This window comes from Chrysemys picta, chromosome 3 (assembly GCF_011386835.1).
Source record: "Chrysemys picta bellii isolate R12L10 chromosome 3, ASM1138683v2, whole genome shotgun sequence".
Taxonomy (NCBI): Eukaryota; Metazoa; Chordata; order Testudines; family Emydidae; genus Chrysemys; species Chrysemys picta.
The window spans coordinates 202,386,556-202,405,488 of NC_088793.1; the positions used below are offsets into that span (position 1 = coordinate 202,386,556).

Here is an 18,933-nt window from a genome sequence, read left to right on the forward strand (position 1 = left end):
CCTACTCTAACACTTCAGCCACATCCTGAGCGGGTGTAAATCAAAAAAGCACCATTGACTTCAATGGAAAGCAACACAGAATCCAGTAATCCAGGGCAGGCAGGGAAAGATGCTGGCTAAATGTATAGGGCAGAATGGCACTGGTCAGACACCAACACCCCTTGTCTTCACTGCTGGTACCTTTGCTTAAACCTCATCATCCTCATTCAGAATCCATTGTAGTCGGTGCAAAAATGCCCATTCACATCACTCAGCCTTGGAAGGGCCCTCATGTTAAGGAATCATTCTCTTTGACCCTTCTCATGGTTAGATACGTGTAAGATTCCACCTACCCTCCCAATCCTCTTTATCTAGAATAGTTCTCTCAGGTCGAAATGCTCAGCCTCAATTTGAGATTATATGAAGCACAAAGGAAAGGGAGGAACCAACCCCTGGAACCGAAAGAACAATGTCAATTCAATCCTTTGGTGATAACATCTATGATTTGTTGCTTCTCCATTGTGCGGCTACAATAAGCTATGGAAAGATCAGCAGTAAAGGGAAGCATTTTTCACAGCTGGTTTTTTTTTCATGGGGCTACTGATACAGAAGAGATTTTTTTTTTAATCTCTGCCTTGCAAGAGCATCATAATCACCAGGCTCTCTGCCGGTTTACAGAGCCAGGTGAAGGAACACCATTCCTCAGATGTTGGATCCCCTGATGTTTAGGCCCAGTTGACCAGGGACCTTAGACTACCTCTGGTCCACCAGCTTTTCTGCATGACATGGCAATCAGGTCTCACAGTAGCTGTCTGATTTACTGGTGTTGTTAGGAAAAGGCACTTGCCGATAGAGTTCAATCTCACTTGGCCCCCTGCTCTCTCCAAAGTCACCCACGGTAGGGTCCAATTTGGTTTGTAGGAAGTTGGCCTTCCTGTGTCTGTGTTGGTTCACTGCCCTTCCTCAGCCCCGCTGTCCTTTTTGATAGCGACTTGTGGGTTTGCTTGCAGTAGTATGCCTAACATCCCAGTGGAGAACATAACCGGGGTTACCATGTCATGAACATTCCTCGTTTTCCTACCAAAGAAAACAAGATAAAAATATACCTTTCCCACTACTACCATGCCAAATATCCCAAGCCTTGTCTTGGTTCTTATGTTTACTTTAAAAATCTAATAAGGAACTTTAAAATTTTTAAACGAAAGAGTATGAAATAGTTCCATGCAGTCCCTTATGGGCCAGATTCTGTTACCTTTCCTTACAGTGAGTACTACCTTATTCTGCATGAAGTCCCACTGAAGTCAGGCGACTGCTTGTGGAGCATGGTACTTCTCAATATGAATAAGAGCATAGGATCTACCCCAAGTAAATAATATTTAAAATTTAAAAGCAACGTAATAACTCAGTAGGATGACAATTTTATACAAAGTAGAAGACGTGTTCGCAAATAAAATGTGGCACCAGTCAACACTTACAGAAGTATGCTTTGTTATAAATGTGAATTGCACAAGCTCTATAAAACAGCATTTTGCTGACCCAAAATCCATTCTTGGGGTGTGATACCTAATGCGGTGGATCACCCTCTTACTTCATCTGCCTATAGGAGATGATGAATTTGGGGGCAGGGAGAAAAAAAATGAAAAATCTTACAAATGGATCCCCTTAGGGGGTGCAATCTCATTCATTATTACCCCAGGCGTGTGGATCTGCTTTCCATTAGCAAGCCCTGGCAGGTGTGTGTGTGTGAGTCTGTACTGAGTTTCCTGATGCAGTCAGAAATCTGTGTTATGCCAGTGTAGTCCTTTTTTTGTCTTCAGTGCTGTTTGCTTTTGCACTTCCTTCCAGGCATTCTGAATCATTCCCAGGGCCTCCAGCCGCTTGGCTAAAGATGTTGTTTGTGACTTCTGTTATTTGTCTCACGGGAGGTTTTACAGACGAGCATCAGTTTGTGCTGTTAAAAAAGTAAAGCTGAGACCCAGCTTGTGGGGCTAAGCAAGGGAGTATAATTGCAACTCCTGACTCCCCTCCCAGACGTTTGTGCCAGAAATGTTAGCTTTGCCGAAGGAGTGGAGCGCATAAATGCAAATGTATTTATTAGTAGTACAAGTGGGAAGAAGAGTTTATTTGCGGGGTCTGATCCTGAGAAACTCCTGGATTTCCTGAGCCTCTTCAGGTCCCATTGATTTAACTGGAGTTAGGGATACCTGGTATCTCCAGAGAGGCTCAGCACCTTGCAGGATCATGTCCTGAAGGAGTTCCGTGCTGCTTAAAGGTGCTGGATGGACCACCCCAGAGAATGAAGTCCTTAGTTTATCCAAAGCACGGGCATAACACAAGCCGTGGGATCGCAGGCATCCACACAACACATGTCCACCGTGCATCAGTTGTGGTTTACAGGGACTCCTTTTTGGAGTGAGGCTAATTCAGCCCCTATGCTCATTCCATTCAGCTATTGATCTGTCTGGTGAGATGATCAGCAGTGGTGTCACTTAATGCCAATGGCTATGGTGGTCATCCTCTTCCCATCAATGAGTGGGAAGTAGTTCCTTTCTGACCCCCTAAATCATGAGGTTTGAATGCTCATTCTTTCCCTGACCTTGTAGAGTGACAAGAGTTATGGATTATCCTAAAGTCATCTAGACCTCCATTTTACAAAAAACGAAGCCATGCTATGTCTCAGTGATTTCCTAGGGCAATGAATAATACAGTTTGACTAAGTGCTGTGTAAAGAAAGATGTCCTTTTGTTTGTGCTAAATCCATAGCTCCTTCATGTCATCAGGCTTCCCTCTGTTCTTACAGAGCTCTATCCTGCAAGCTGCTGAATACTTCGGAGAAGTGCGGAGACCTGCTACTGCCGATGTCAAGCTATGGAGTTCCCCGATGGACCTCGTTCCACACGTAGGACCTTCTACAACCGCTGAGCTCTTCGGGAGTACTGTGACACAACATTCCCTGAATGCACATGTAACCGTCACAAGAATTCAGCTTTTGAGAGTTGGAGAAGGATTTTTCAATGTGTGGCCCACAGATAGGTGACCATCTACAGGACAAAGTGCAAAACCTAACTCTGCCGAAAAGAACCACTTCATTTCTTTTCATTCAAGATGCTAAGATTCCACAGTGATGAGCGCAGTATAAATGTATAGCTAGACAGATAAAGGGTTAAATGGATAGACAGATAAATATTAGAGAATACTGCCTTTGGAGCCCATCTGTTATATGAGAACTTTAAAGATATTTTTCACCCATGTGCCAATTATCCAAAAAAAGTTTAATCTGCTATCACTGTAACAATGGCATATTGTTCCATGTACAAACGAAATAAAGAAATGCCATATCTGGAGGGGGAAACATTTTTGCTGAACACTTTTCTTTGATTTTGTCATAGAAACATGCTGATTCTCATTTAGCTAATCTGTAAATCCAGTAATACTCCTCAGAAACTGATGGTTAAACTCCACCCCTCAGAAGGTGCAGTGGAAGAGTATTGTAGTGAGATTGCATATTACTAAGACTTTACTACTTTTAAAAAGATACCTTACAGTCCACTAATTAGTATGCAATGAGGTGGATTGTAAATCATTAAAACTAAACTACACTTGTCAAAACAGATGAAAAAGTTCAGTTGGTGAGGCAGAACCCTGGATTTTTTTTTTTTTTTAATTCAGGTTTGTTCACTTACTCAGTACTTCACAAAACTCAGTAATCTGCCACGGATTAGTACCAGTCATTAGTGCAAATTAGCAAGGCTCCATTATAGTCTGATTTGCAAACGAGCGCATGGATGTACAATTTTAAAAGCCCTACAAATGCAAGTTGCCTTTGGCTTTGGGTCAGATTCTGATCCCGCTGAAGTCAACAGCAAAACTCCCATTGATTTCAGTTGCAGATAATCAAACACCATAGTGATGGGCCCGGTATAAGATCACGAAAATTGTAAGCTCTTTGGTGCAGAGTTATTCTTTTCATTATGTGTGTATACGTCTAGTGCAGTGGGGCCTTGATCTTTACTGGGGCCGCTTGCTGCAACTGTGATAAAAATATTAAAAAGTAATAACGATAAAGAAATAGAATGACATGGTATGTCGTGACGTGGGAGAAGAAGCAAGAACTTGTTTGATGGCACTATCGTAAAGCAACACAGATTCATACACAGCCTGGAACTGGGCCGTCAGTGCATTGGCTAGTAATGCATGCAAAGTATAAAACATAGGGGGAAACGTCTCAAAAGTTATATGAAGTATGAACACAGAAATAAGAGATAGGACCATAGGAATTGCCATTCTGGATCAGACCTGAAGTCCGTCTAGTCCAGTATCATGCCTCAGACAGTGCCAGCACCAGATAAGCAAGCAATCAGGAGCAAAGAAATAATTGGAGTACATACAATTACAATAGTATGCACATACTGCATATGGACGCTATCACATACAGAGGACCGTATGGTAGAGACAACTGACTCTTCATTGACATCATCGATTGACAAAAATTGCCTAGTCTCTCATCTCCCTTGACTTATATACACAACACATAAACTATTGCAAATAATAGCATTGTGCAGACCTTACATTTTTACAACGTGGTAACTGAAGTTTGCAGTGAGCATCTCAACACTGCAGGGCCAGATCCAAAACTGGCATAAATCAGTTTAGCTCCATTGAACAGAGCAATGTCCATTTACACTCACTGTCTGGCCACTTTACTGTATATGGAGATTGTGTAGTTTCAGACATCCCCAGAGAAGGCATGAGTTCCTTCTGTTCTTCTAGAGCATGATCTTTCTGCTATTATTTATGCAGGTGTTACATTATGCCTTTTGCATGCTATTGTCCATTGTTCCAACCCTGATTCTTTCTTTGGGAATTGTTGACTTCAAACAGATCTTCTACATTTCCTTCTTCTGCCTTTGGTAACAGTTTTATAATTAATCCTTTTGATAATATGATATGTTTTTATATAGATTGAGCCCTACTTGGCAGGAGATCCAGTCTTCCTAGGGCAATTTGCGGTTGATTGTGATCTGAAACATCAGTTCATCTATACAAGTGTTAAATCGCTTATTAAAAATAACAAAAACATGTAATTTATTGTGGGCACTTTTATCGCTATTTATTGGCAGGATAATTATTTGGATCTTTTTATTTTCAAGTGAGATCATGTCTATAGAGGGGGAAATTAAATTAAATTAAATGGGTTATTTGATATAGGCAATAGAAGTATGCTTGTATCTTTAGGGGTTGCTATAAATTATTCTCTGAACAATTTGGGTAAAGATAAATAAACTTGATAGATGGAGTTCTTTTAAAAAAATACAATCTACTGTTACTTATCTACTTTCAGACGTTCATAAATAGCTCTAGTGGTAGTGTTAAATTTTCAGTATTTATTTAAAAAATGTTGAAAGCTAGAAAATGCCAGTGACGCTACTTGCTAAACTTTTAAAGTATGTAGTGAATCAACAGGGCCAGATACAGCAATCCTTAAACAGAATTCTATTCAATCGGGATTTTGGCTGGAAATAAACACTACTGGATTAATGTACTTAATATACCAAAAGGAAAAATACCAACATGAGCTCACCACCAAGTGTGACTGTCTTAATGTGCCTTTGAAAAATCTTTCTGAGTTGCAAATTTAAGAGTATGTTATGTGTTTGGTCATTGCCATATAAAATGACCCAGAAGTAAAGATAAATTAATAATGCATTGTGGGACTGATCAAAATACTTCTATTTTGTTAGGAGCCACAGTTGTTTACAGGTTCAACGTTGGAGGTAAAGTTAGTGGGGAGAGTAGTTTGACTTCTATATTTTGGGGGCAGCTCCAATCAGGTCAACAGGGACACGCATGGGGGGGAGAAATTCCACGCCTGATCGAGGCTTGCAGTTTGACAGGGCAACCCCCCGACCCCCGTCCCTCTCCCCCCAATTAGGCCCACGGGAGTGAGCCAAATCTATCATTGTCATGTCTACACCAAGAGGCACCAGCAAAACTTGGTGAGCTTTCCATCCAAATCCTTCACTTCCACATAGTGACAGAGGCGGTCTGGAGAGATTGTAGTACTTCAGAGGGCGATGAGGGGCTTATATTAAACTTCCTCCTCTCTTGATCCATTTCTCTCACCTGTCAGTTTGCCCTGTCGTCCAACCCTTGCTCCCTCCCTCATCACCACTGTCAATAACTTCTGATGTGCAGAGGCCTGTACTCTAAGGTATCCAAGGAAACAAAAATCCAACTCAGTCTGTTATGTAAAATTGTTCGTAAAAGTCAGCAAAAGCTGGAGACCGATCAACTGGGACAAACTGGATTGTTTAGGTTAATTGAAGAGGAAAGATCTTCAGTGCTCCTGGTTGACATGACAACAAGCTGAAAAATTCTAAAAATGGGTGGCAATGTGTTTTAATTAGTTAATATTAATAGGATGAGGTTGCCACCCCTTCTTGAACATTGTTTACTTGGGGGACACTAGAGGGGAGCAGCAGGATGGGTAGACTGGAAGAAGCGAGCTTTACCATCATGGGACCCTAGCAACCAACCTGACACTCTTGGGCCTTCATCGTCCTGACCCTAAAAGATCTCCTGACCAGACCAGGCCATGACATCTCCACCTTCAGCTAACTCCTGAACACCAGGAATGTGAGAGTGGAGTTCCTGCAGTCACTCACTACACATCTGTCATTTTCCTTCCTACTGTATTTCTTCTCTTTCCTCCCTCCCTCTCTGTTTGCCTTGGTCTGTCTCTGGCCAACAAGACGTCTACACCTCTTGCAACACTGCTCTGAGCCTGTGACCAAGAAACACAGGTGAAAGCAATGCCTTAAGCATGATGCAGATAAAAGTTTGCCAGGGCTTGGAGTGGATAAGACCCTGTGCTGGGCTTGTGTTTCCTCAGCAGCAAGATCACAAATGAGAGTCAGCACCAGAGACAGAAGTTGCATTTTCTATGTTTATTGATCTCTTTTTTCTCCTCTTTTGTGCGTGTTTGTCTTGTTTTGTCTTAAAGAAAACAGGACTGGACTCCAATAACAAGAGATCCAGACCGACTGAACTAACTTTTCTCTTTTCTCCTCCCCAAAAAGACAGTTAATATCATCTTTAACACCATCTAAAGATAGTCATGGAGAGGTTTCTCTCTTCAAAAGGCTCTCTACAGCTAAAGGGAAAGGGAATATGGGATATTGTGAAAATGAAAGCCTGACTTACTACTTTACATTTTAAAGGCCGTAACTGCTTTTTCTTGTGTCTTTAATTAAAAATTTAAAACATTTTATGGTAGTTTTCCCAATGGGAGTCACCAGCAATAATATGAAACAAAACCTCAGACCATACTGCACTGTTTAATGTTGTAACATTGTCCACAGGTGTGACGGGTTGGATCACAGAAACCTCCTTGGGAGCTGCCACCCAATGTACCAAGACTACCCCTGTTGCTGTTTTCCCTGCCAGCTCAGGACTCCAGCACCCTGTCTTGCTGAGCCAGACACTCCCGTCTGCTCCAACACAGACCCAGGGTCTGAATCACTTGCCCCAAAGCTGCAAGTTTACCTGAAAACAGCTCACAGAAGTGTGCTTGTCTTTAGCACTCAGATGCCCAACTCCCAATGGAGTCTAAACCCAAATCAATCCGTTTTACCCTGCATAAAGCTTATGCAGGGCAAACTCATAAATTGTTCGCCCTCTATAACACTGATAGAGAGATATGCACAGTTGTTTGCTCCCCCAGGTATTAATACATACTCTGAGTAAATTACTAAATAAAAAGTGATTTTATTAAATACAGAAAATAGGATTTAAGTGGTTCCAAGTAGTAACAGACAGAACAAAGTAAGTCACCAAGCAAAATAAAATAAAATGTGCAAATCTATGTCTAATCAAACTGAATACAGATAATCTCACCCTCAGAGATGCTTGAGTAAGCTTTTTCTCAGACTGGACACCTTCCAGGCCTGGGCACAATTCTTTCCCCTGGTACAGCTCTTGTTCCAGCTTAGGTGATAGCTAGGGGATTCTTCATGATGGCTCCTCCCTCCCTTTGTTCTCTTCCACCCCTTTATATATCTTTTGCATAAGGCGGGAACCCTTTGTCCCTCTGGGTTTCCACCCCCCCCTCACTGGAAAAGCACCAGGTTAAAGATGGATTCCAGTTCAGGTGACATGATCACATGTCACTGCAAGACTTCATTGCCCACTTGCCAGCACACACATATACAGGAAGACTCACAGGTAAACACAGCCATCTGCAGACAATGGTCCTGGTTAATGGGAATCATCAAGATTCCAAACCATCATTAATGGCCCACACTTTACATAATTACAATAGGCCCTCAGAGTTATATTTTATATTTCTAGTTTTAGATACAAGAGTGATACAGTTCTACAAATAGGATGACCACACTCAGTAGATTATGAGCTTTGTAATGATACCTTACAAGAGACCTTTTGCACAAAGCATATCCCAGTTGCATTATATTCACTTAGCAAATCTTTATAAAACTATCCCAGTTACATTATATTCACTTATTATCATGTTTTTATAAAACCATATAGACTGCACAACGTCACAACGGGTTTCAGCAACGTCTTATCTCTTGTTGGGCCCCAAACACCCTCTGATCAATACAACACTCCTTTTTCTCTAATTCTTCCCCCAATGCTCCACAACCTACCACTGTTCCTGAGCCAAATTCAAACACAGTGTGAACAGGTACAGTTCCATCGACTTCTGATTTAAATCAATCGACTTGGGCCTGCTTCTTTACACCCCAGCTCAGAATTTAGTCCCCTCTGTTTAAAAAAGCTCTCCCATGACCCTGAAGCTATCTATTGGCCCATCCCTATTTCCCCTTTCTCAAAGTTTTTGCAAAAGTAACTTCCTCCTTCATCACTCCAACCACCTTTCCCACAATAATACGCTGGGCTAATTTCTCTTTGAGTATTGGTCTGGCCATAGCAAAGAAATCATTCTTCTGCAGAGAGTTAATAAACTTTTCCCTACTGACGATGGCTCCCTCTGCTTTCTCAGTCTCCTTGACCACACAGGCTTCTCTACACTGCAGACACAGTTCTGTCCTCTTGGACCAACTCTGTAGATGTGAAGACATCTCTGGCTTGCTGTTATTCATTCCATTTTTGTCTCTCAACAGAGCTGTCCCTTGGGTAGGTCAAATTGGGGAGACCACCCTGGGCTCCACACTTTGGGGGGCCCGCACCTTGATAAAATCGGCACTGTCCCGATATTTGATCCTTTGTTCCGCGTCCCGACTGATGTACGACCGGGACGCCATTTGTCCCGATATTCAGGTGAGAAGGTGGGAGGGCAAGTGGTCTGAAGAGGCGAACGGGGCGGCGAGCATCAGGTAGGCAGGCAGGAGGGGGGTGAGGAGGCAGGCAGGTGGGTGGACGGCAAGGAGGAGAGCAGTGGTCGGGCGGATGGGGAGGGCGCGCTGGATGGATGGTGAGGAGACTAGTGGGAAGGCTGATTTGTCCTGGGCCCCGCACTCCCCTAGGGACGGCCCTGCCTATCAACCTGTTCTTTCTGTATCTCTGGCAATGGTTGACCCTTGTGCCAAGATGTCCCACCTGGGCTCATTCTCTAGAATCTGCTCTCTAGTCTCTCGCTTGGTTACCGTTTTTCATCCTTTAACATTGCCACAGTTACTCGGATGACTGTACAAATGAACCGTCTGTACAGTACATTGTCTTGTGACAACTGAAATGACTCTGCCTACCTTGACCAAGTTAACTGTTTTCACCTAAATGTCTCAAAGGCAAGAAGTAGGAAGAAAAGAAGCATCCTGTCTTTTATCTCTCTCCCTTCCTTGAGTCCATTCCATTTGCCTTCACGGTCCATAATCCTGGCACTATCCTGGACTCTGTATGGGCTCCACAAACTGTGCACAGTGGGTTTGCACTGAAGTGCAACTTGCACCTAAAGAGCGGGACATATACACCAAAGTGAATTCCCAGATCCATGGGCATACTTACATATTCATTAGTGCACCTATGTTTGCACATACAGGCCTTACTGGACATCCGCATCAGACATTTGGACACATAAATATATATTTAGATGCCTTCATTTCATCTATTCAGTTTATGCACACAATTGCAGTAAGTGTGCACTCAAAAGCAAGCACATGAATGCACAGGCAGAAAATGTGCATGGATCTAGGACCTCATTGTATAAAGAAAATCTGACCTTTAACCTCTCTGCATCTCATGCAAATCCCCATCTGCAAAATAATAGTTGTAAATAATTACACCTCAGTAAACGTGAGTTTTAATTAACATCAGTAAAACACTTTCTGATTCTCAAATGAAGTATTTCTACTTTATTACAAAGAGGTCAATCAACTCAGTATCAATTGTGCTTTGTGTAAAAGTTGCTAGCCCCAGAAAAAGGGACTTTTGGGGCCTGAAGGCTTGTGCATTTTTAATGCATTTGTTCATCCAGTAAAATTTATCACAGTAACTACTTTGCCCTTTCTTTAAGGTTCCTATTGATTTCACTGGATTTGGATCAAGCTGCAACTGAATTAATGATACAACTGATCACTGATCTTCTGTAAATTCTCCAAAACCATTAACTTGGACTATCATTGGGCTGGTGCTCGAAAGTCCCCGGAGTAAGCAGCTGCAGTTCAGTGCTTTTCTGTTTGAAGTGACTGGTTCTGGACAACGGATTACTGACTAAGTGGGCTGCATTTAGAAAACTCCCCACTGTAGACTGAGTTGGATTGGTGTCCTTAAACAACTTGGCTTAGTGCATGGAGCTCAGACATTCTCACGACCCAATCCCTATTTAAGGACTTTTCCATCTATTTAAAGTGCAAGAATGAAGGGGGAAAAAGTGCTTGAAATTAATTGTGTGGATGACATATATGCACCAAGTATTCCATTTCTTCTAGAAGATGAAATGTTAACTATGCTTAGGATCATAATCAGAGATTCCATGCCTTTTTTTCTTCTCTCCAATAGATACTGGAAAACTAGAACTCCCTATTGGGGGTTACAAAAAGTCACTGACGCGTAAGTAGTTTAAGTCCTTTAAAAATAAAACAAGAAAGCAGCATTCCAGCAAGTTTCTCATACAAGGGGAGGGGAGCACTGGGCCAAAATAAAGAAAGCCCTTTAATGGTAAATCTTTTTTTAAACTTGCATAAAACCACTTCGCTTAAAGGAAGGTGAAGAAAAGCAGTTGAATATCTTGATTGTTATCCACAAACCACGAGGATGAAGCCACCAGTAACTAAAATACAGGAAATTCTAGTCTCCGGTGATAAATAAGAGTCACAACAGCACAGGATGCATGCAGGGCAGCTCCTTGGGCCACAGGGATCTGAAAGGCAAACAGCTTCAGCTCTTTTGTTCTAATATCTGATGTGTGTCCCCTGCAGGTCCCATCTGTGCATCTGGTGCCTGGGACAGCAACAGCACCGATCCTGCCGCTCTCTGCCAGACCAGACCAAAGCAAGCATGGGAATTGCCCTTTTCTACCTAGGCCAGGTGTTACTTTGGGGGGTGCCCTCGTGGGCGAGTGAGGAGGCAGAGGCCCTGTGCGCCCAGACCGCCTGCTACACCATCCACTGGGGCAAGCATAATTGGATGGACGCCCAGGAGAAGTGCAAGAGCAACGGAGGCAACCTGGTGACCATGAAGAGCCAGGAAGAGGCCTTGCATGTCCAGGATCTGCTAGCCAAGCTGCCCAGAAGGGAGGCCGGGCCAGAGGGGCAGGTGAGGCTTTGGATCGGGCTCCATCGGGAGAAGGGCAAGTGTTACCAGCAGCACCAGCGCCTCAAGGGCTTCAGCTGGGCCTCCGGAGGGGAGGAGACCGACTACGCCAGCTGGCTCCGGGAGCCCCGAGAGACTTGCACGGGCCGGCGCTGCGTGAGCCTGCACTGGAACCCCACCGCCCCCGGCTCTTCGTGGCTGGGCTGGGCCGACGGGCCCTGCAACGTCTCCTCCGCCAGGCCCCAGGGCTACCTCTGCAAGTTCAGCTTCCAGGGCATGTGCCGCCAGCTGGCGCTGGCCGGGCCCGGCAGCGTCACCTACACCACCCCCTTCGGCTTGGACAGCGCCTCCCTGGCGGCCGTGCCCTTCGGCTCCCAGGCCGCTGTGTCGTGCCAAGGCCAGGCGCCGGGACCCTTCCTGGTGTGCAGGGCGCAGGCGGGCGGCGGGTTCGAGTGGAGCAGCCCGGGCCCCCTGTGCGCCTCGCCCCGCTACGGCTGCGCCTACAGCAACGGGGGCTGCCAGCACCAGTGCCTGGAGCTGGCGGGCGGCTCTTTCCGCTGCGCCTGCCGCGCGGGCTACCTGCTGGGCGGGGACCTGCTGTCCTGCTCGCCCGTGGACTACTGCGGCGCCCAGCCGTGCCGGGGGCCGGCCGAGTGCCGGGGCCGGCCGGGGGGCTTCGAGTGCCGCTGCCCCGCGGGCTACGAGCTGGCCGGGGACCAGGTGAGCTGCGCGGACGTGGACGAGTGCTTGGGGGAGCCCTGCCAGGGCGGCTGCGTCAACACGGCGGGGAGCTTCGCCTGCACCTGCCCGCCGGGCTACGAGCCCGCGGGGCCCGGCGGCCGCCGGTGCCGGGACGTGGATGAGTGCGCCCAGGGCGCGCCCTGCGCCCAGCTCTGCACCAACACGCCGGGCTCCTTCCTCTGCGCCTGCCGGCCGGGCTACCAGCGGGACAGCGACGGGGCCAGCTGCCGGGACGTGGACGAGTGCCTGGGGGAGCCCTGCCAGGAGCGCTGCGTCAACCAGCCCGGCAGCTACCAGTGCCTCTGCCCGCCGGGCTGGGCGCTGGCCCCCAACGGCGTCTCCTGCCTCTCGGGCTCCAGCCCCACCACCCCCGGCAGCGCGGCCCCGTCCCTGCGCCCCCCAGGAGAAGAGGAGCCGGCGGCTGGGGGTGGACACCCGCCGGGCACCCACCCTGCTACCGAGAGCCCAGCCCCGCGCTCTGATCCAACCCTCCGAGCCCAGGCAGGCGGAGCAGAGCCCAGCACCCTCCAGCCAGCTGCCGTCAGCAGCGCGGCAGGGCCTGGGGAACCCATGATGGAACCCGACGCTGACCAGGCCACCGATGGCCCCAAACTGCTCCTGTACTATATCCTGGGTAGCGTGGTGGTTATCCTGCTGCTGATGGCTTTTGCCCTGGGCTTGCTCATCTATAGGAAGAGGAAAGCCAAGGAGGAAAAGAAGAAAGCCAGGAGTGCCACAGACAACTACTGCTGGGTGCTTGAGCAGGCAGAGAAAAAAGCAGTAGACAATGACTACAGGTAAAGGCAGGAGTCTGCAGAGAGGGTAACCCGCTTGCAGGGATTACGGTAGCATCAGGGTTCTCTGGAGAGAGGGAACACTAAACTAAGGGTAATTGTGTGCAGCAGAGAATATTTCCCATATGATGTAAAACGATGCTTTCATTATGTGACTTAACTTTTGTTTCCACATTCGAACCTGGGGTTTGGCATTGTCTAAGTGTCAGCGGAACAGCCAGTCTGCCACTTAGATCAAGATCCCCATACTGTTCCCACTGAAATCAGTATCAAAACTCCCACTGATTTTAATAGGACAAGGATTAGGCCCGGCGTGATATGTTGCTTTTGAAAAATAAAAGCAATCACACCGAAGAGCTCATTGGAACTTTCAAAAAGTTAAACATCTTTACAATCAGAATAATCATGGCCCTGATCTTGCAAACACTTGTGTACGTGACAGGTTTCAGAGTGGTACCCGTGTTAGTCTGCATCAGCAGAAAAAACGAGGAGTCTTTGTGGCACCTTAAAGACTAACAAATTTATTTGGGCATAAGCTTTCGTGGGCTAAAACCTACTTCATCGGATGGATGGAGTGGAAAATACAGTAGGCAGGTATAAATGCACAGCACATGAAAAGATGGGAGTTGCCTTACCAAGTGGGGAGGGGGGTCAGTGCTAATGAGCCAATTGAATTAAGGTGGAAGTGGGCTATTCTCAACAGTTGACAAGAAGGTGTGAGTATCAGCAGGGGAAAATTAGTTTTTGTAGTGACCCATCCACTCCCAGTCTTTATTCAGGCCTAATTTGATGGTGTCCAGGTGAGAAAGCATAAGAGGATGCAAGATCAAGAAGTTAGGAAAAGGTATTTGAGGAGGAGTTGCCCATCTATTGTCACTTAGGATAGAAAATAATCCCCTTTGTCAAAATACAGTAATATCAGAACCCAAACCATGCCTGTTTTCCAGTTTTGCCATTTACTTCAATGGAGCAGCACCATGCCTATACAGAGTACAAAAGGTGCTCAAGAGGAATATGGATCTGGTTATAAGGGTACATATTTTTCCTGAAATACCCACCACCTTTATATTCTTGCAGCTTTTCTTGTATACTTGAGGCCACATTGGCCAGAAATGTGAACTTAACACAAAAGAGTTAGCTGTGAGCCTCACAGCTACATCCTGTTCTTTTTAGTGTGTGGAGGAAAACCCTTTCCTGCTGTTTTTCTTCTCCAGTTATCCATTGTACAAATCAAGAAAACAGGAAAATGTAGCTTCTAGCAGCTGTAAATGTTTTGAATAGTTTGTATATGCTTCCATTTCTCTGGACAGTAGTTGAAAGAAGCAGGGTACTCATCCCTGGTTTGTTGGGATGACCTGCAGAAAATTCATACCATTTCTTTGTTATGACAGCAATCTAGTCAAGTATTTAAGCACGTGAGTAACTTTAAGCATCTTTGTAATCCCAACAATAGGACTAAAATTAAAGTTATGCATGTGTTTAAATGCTGTGCTGGTCAGGGCCTGTATGAACAGTCACACCAACAAACTTTAAGATTCTGAGATTATTAGCTTTGCTTTGTGTCATTTTCAAAATGTTTATAATCCTCAGTCTTTCCCCATTCATTTTATGGGGGAGGGTATCCAGGTGTTTCCATGTTCACTCTATTCACCCAAAATGAATGGGAAACGAGAAAGTATAGGTGTGAAATCATAAAGCCAGTGTAAAATCTCACATATTCAGAAAGGTTAATCCATAATCCTGAGTTTTTAGTACTATATAAATTTTGTGTATTCTGGTGTGTCTCACAGGATTATGAGTAAAAAATTCTAATCAGTTAAAGCCACCAAAAACATTGATTTGCTGTGTATGTAAGGTTAGCTTTAACTGCCCCTCATTTTACCTTGAGGCCAGTTTCATCTCAGTGGAATTACACCAGTGATGAATTGAGCCCTCACTTGCTTTTTGCCATGAATCAGTTTCCTTGATTCAGGTCTCAATGCAAAGCCGATTGAAGTCAGTGGAAAGACTCCCATAGATTTCATTGGGCTATGGATCAAGCCTTGAAGTGAGTAGGAATGGCAAAGAAACAGATGATGACATCTAAATGAAGAGTCAGGAGATCCTAAATGTTAATGTGGGCTCTGTATGTATTTGCTCTGTGGCACTGGGCAAGTATCTTCAGTTTCCTCATCTGGAAATGGGGAATAATAGTGTTTATCTGGTAACCTCATGTGGGCATTGCGAGGACTGATTTGCTAACACGTGTGAAATGCTTTAAACACAGCAAGTGCTTTGTATGTGTTATTATATTCCTGTTATGCTGGGGTTGTATGCACAGACCTTCTCAGTGCTAATGGGAATTACCAGTGCTTAAAGTGCACCAGGTTTAAACATGTTACAGGCCCAGGAAATACAATTGCTAAGAAGCCAGCCAGCTTGCTGAGATGCTCAGATTTTTAGTACCACCTGAGGAACATCCTTCTTGTTGGCGGCTTTCCCCATTTGCCCACCTTTGGTGAAGAGCAGCTAATATGAGCAGCTAGAGAAAGCAGACAAGAGTCTTCTCCTCTTTCCCTTAGCAACCCAGTACCAATCTCACAGGATGCACAAGGGGAGCGGAAAGACTCCAGCAGCTCAGAGCAGCTCTGATCCTTCCTTCCCCCGCCCCTCCTGTGAACAATGGGGCAGCTCCTCCCCATCCCAACACCACCAGGCCTGGGAAGGGATACAAGAGGCTCTCACTGCAGCACCTCCCTCTCCTTTCCTCCAGACCAGGGTGAAGAATTCCAGGAGATGCAGGAGGAACAGAGGTGAGGCTGGATGGGCAGAACTACTGGGGGAAGGCAGATGTGGGGAGATAAGACCTCCCCACTTTTTCAGATCCTTTTAATCACTGGTAATTCCATGCGGCTGCCCACATGTTGAAATAATACATGCCAAAAAATTTCTGTTCATCACAGGTGCATCAATGTTACCTTTGTGTATGATGATATTACAAGTGTTCTCAAACAGTGTTTTCCTTTTTTAACTTTAACCCTGTAAATAGCATTACCTCAGTGGATACATTGCGATTCTGATGGAAGCATGTACAAATAAAATCCAAATGAAATGTGTCATTGATGCTTTGAAATAAACATGATGTTAATACTTATTGATGCAATACATGATACATCGTTTTATTTGTGATGTTTCAAATAATTCGCTTAAAACTGCCTCCAAACCAAGCACTTTTTTGTACTAAAACTGACACATTTTTGTTTTTTTAGGAAAGCAGATCCCCTGTGTGAAAAATGTCATTTAGTTAAAAAAAACTGACAGAAACCTAGGTTTTGAGGGAAAATTTTTGACTAGCTCACTGATAAATTGTCCTTGCTGGTCAAGATTAAGCAGGGCAGTGCTGGAAAACTATCTGCGTTGTCACTGCTATGGTGTATCTGTTCTGTACAGAGAACTTTGGTTTCTGGAGCTGTCAGTCAGGTAACTTTCATCTAATAATGATTTAATATGTATATTAATGAAGTGTTTAGAGGCCTCAGGCAAAATCAGGGCCCTTTTGTTCTAGGCAATGTACAGAGGGGGCAGGGGTCTATTCATGTTGCTCTCACTGCAGGATCAAGGCACAGAACACTAAGTCCTTTAAAACAGCAAAATATTAATCATTTGGGGTTACCAAGATAGATCTGCTCAGCAGATGAAAGATTTATCTAGGAAAAATTGAAACAAGCAAAAATTTGAACGAGCCTCACTGACCAGACCCCTCTAAAGATTCTCATTTCTACAGCGCCCGTGTCCTCCTACCAATCACAGAGGTTTTCGTTAAGTGGTATATAAAAAAAAAGATGTTTTCTAACAGCAGCTGGACCTTAGATAAATGGGCATTTCCAAAACAGGAAACGCTTTTCTAGATTCATTTTGGCTAGTATCAGTATCTGCCATAGGAAGAGATGACTAAGATTAGGTACCATTGTGATGCACATAGTCTCAATATCTATACAGGGAAGTGAAATAGGTAGGTCATGCGCTCCCGCTACCTAATTTAGGCTGGTGATCTGGGGAAGAAAACAGAAATGTGATTATGTCAGACAGAAGTGCAATATGGTGGAAATGAACTGCTGATTTTGTAGCATAGTCATTGCTATAACATGGGCCCAACCAAGATTGTGCTAGGCATTATATAAGCCCAGTGTAATAGCATTCTCTGTCCTGAAGAGCTTATAATCCAAACAGGATGGATAGGGGAAAGAGATACAAAAATCATAGTTTGTCCATTCTTTCAGTCAGTCTACATTCAGACCTACCATTTAGTGCCGTGGGATTTCTCAACCAAGAGCCTGAAGTCAATGGAAAGACTTCCACTGATTTCAGTGGCCTTTGGATCAGGCCCGTATTAGTTATTTTGGCCCTTACTTGTCACAGGTGCAGTAGGTCGCAAATGAACTGGGACACTGTCAGGGTAAGCCAGGGTATCACACTGCCAGGGGACTGTCAGGCCCTGGGACCAGTGCTGAGATACAAAATCTCCACAAAGATAGTTCTGGGCCTCTGAAGTTTCCCCCAGGATCTGCAGACCCTCTTTTTTCTGTGGGGCAGGGAGTATGGAAAGATTTGGAGGAGAAGGTGCCAAACAACATTCAAATATGATGTACTCTGCAAGGATTAACACCGCTCCCTCACATCTACCGTGTTCCCTAAAGAGTCTCACACTGCAAAAACAAGTTATTTAAAATGCCTTTTTTCATTTCCCTTGTAGAAGAGTGACTCACCGGCCAATGCGCCCCCTCATGGCTGGGCATAGCTTAGTAGGCTCTCCTCTGCTGCCACCCCTTGCTGACAGCCACTGTGGCCCTGCCAGCGTCTGCCTCTTCTTAATACTTGACCCTCCAGCCAAGACACATTCAGTCCCTTTCGGGGGTAACAGAGTCCCACAAACTATGGTCCAATGGGGTCTTCAGCCCATCTCTGGGCTCAATAGTCCATACACCTCGTATATCAGGGGGACTTTCACAAACTTAGGCCCTCCCTGTACTTTGGGTTCCAGTCTACAGGCCCTGTAACAAGCAACTAAGGTCTGCACCCTCAGCTCCCTTTCTGCTTCCCTAGACTACTTCTTACCTCAGCCTGTTTCTATGCCCTGTTCCCAAGCCTCTTTCTGGGGTCACTCTTCCACAAACTCTTCTCCCATTCCCAGTCTCCACAGAGGTCTTTCCCGCTACTGTGAAGAGTGACACCTCATAGATGATTCCTCCCTACCGGTTCAATACTCTGTCTCTGAAGCCCCAGCCCTGGGCTGGCTCAGGGGTGTCTCTTACCAAGGCCTATCACAAGAGCTTTCTTCACTCTGGTCCTTACCAGAGGCTCCTATCCCAGAAGAGAATCCCTAAGACTTCTACTGTCCTGGAATCCTTCCTCTATTAGTTACCCTACTTCTACTGGGACTGATCCTTAATTAGGTCTGGCCCTTCTTTCTGGTGCAACCGGATCAGCTAATTGCTCTCTGGCTCCAATTAGCTATTTCTATACCAGTGTAGCGTATGTACCCCATCACATACTCTCCCCCTCTAGACTGTGCCCGTTTTCATTATTCTTCTCTTTTAGTCATTTCTTGGCATTTGACTCTCTGAGGTCCCTTCAAAGTCAGTAGGTGACCTTCATGCCTAGCCAAGTACATTGCAGTGCTGTTGCCCGATCTTTAGATTGTGTATTAATT

General features: G+C 45.2%; 1 protein-coding gene across 1 annotated transcript; it reads left to right on the plus strand.

Annotated features, from left to right (window-relative positions):
* The first annotated feature begins 9,627 nt into the window (after positions 1–9,627).
* On the plus strand, positions 9,628–16,377 carry CD93 (CD93 molecule). Its single transcript, XM_005287498.4, has one exon. The coding sequence runs from the start codon at positions 11,359–11,361 to the stop codon at positions 13,249–13,251; it is 1,893 nt and encodes a 630-aa protein (XP_005287555.2). The 5' UTR covers positions 9,628–11,358; the 3' UTR covers positions 13,252–16,377.
* Positions 16,378–18,933: the final 2,556 nt, after the last annotated feature.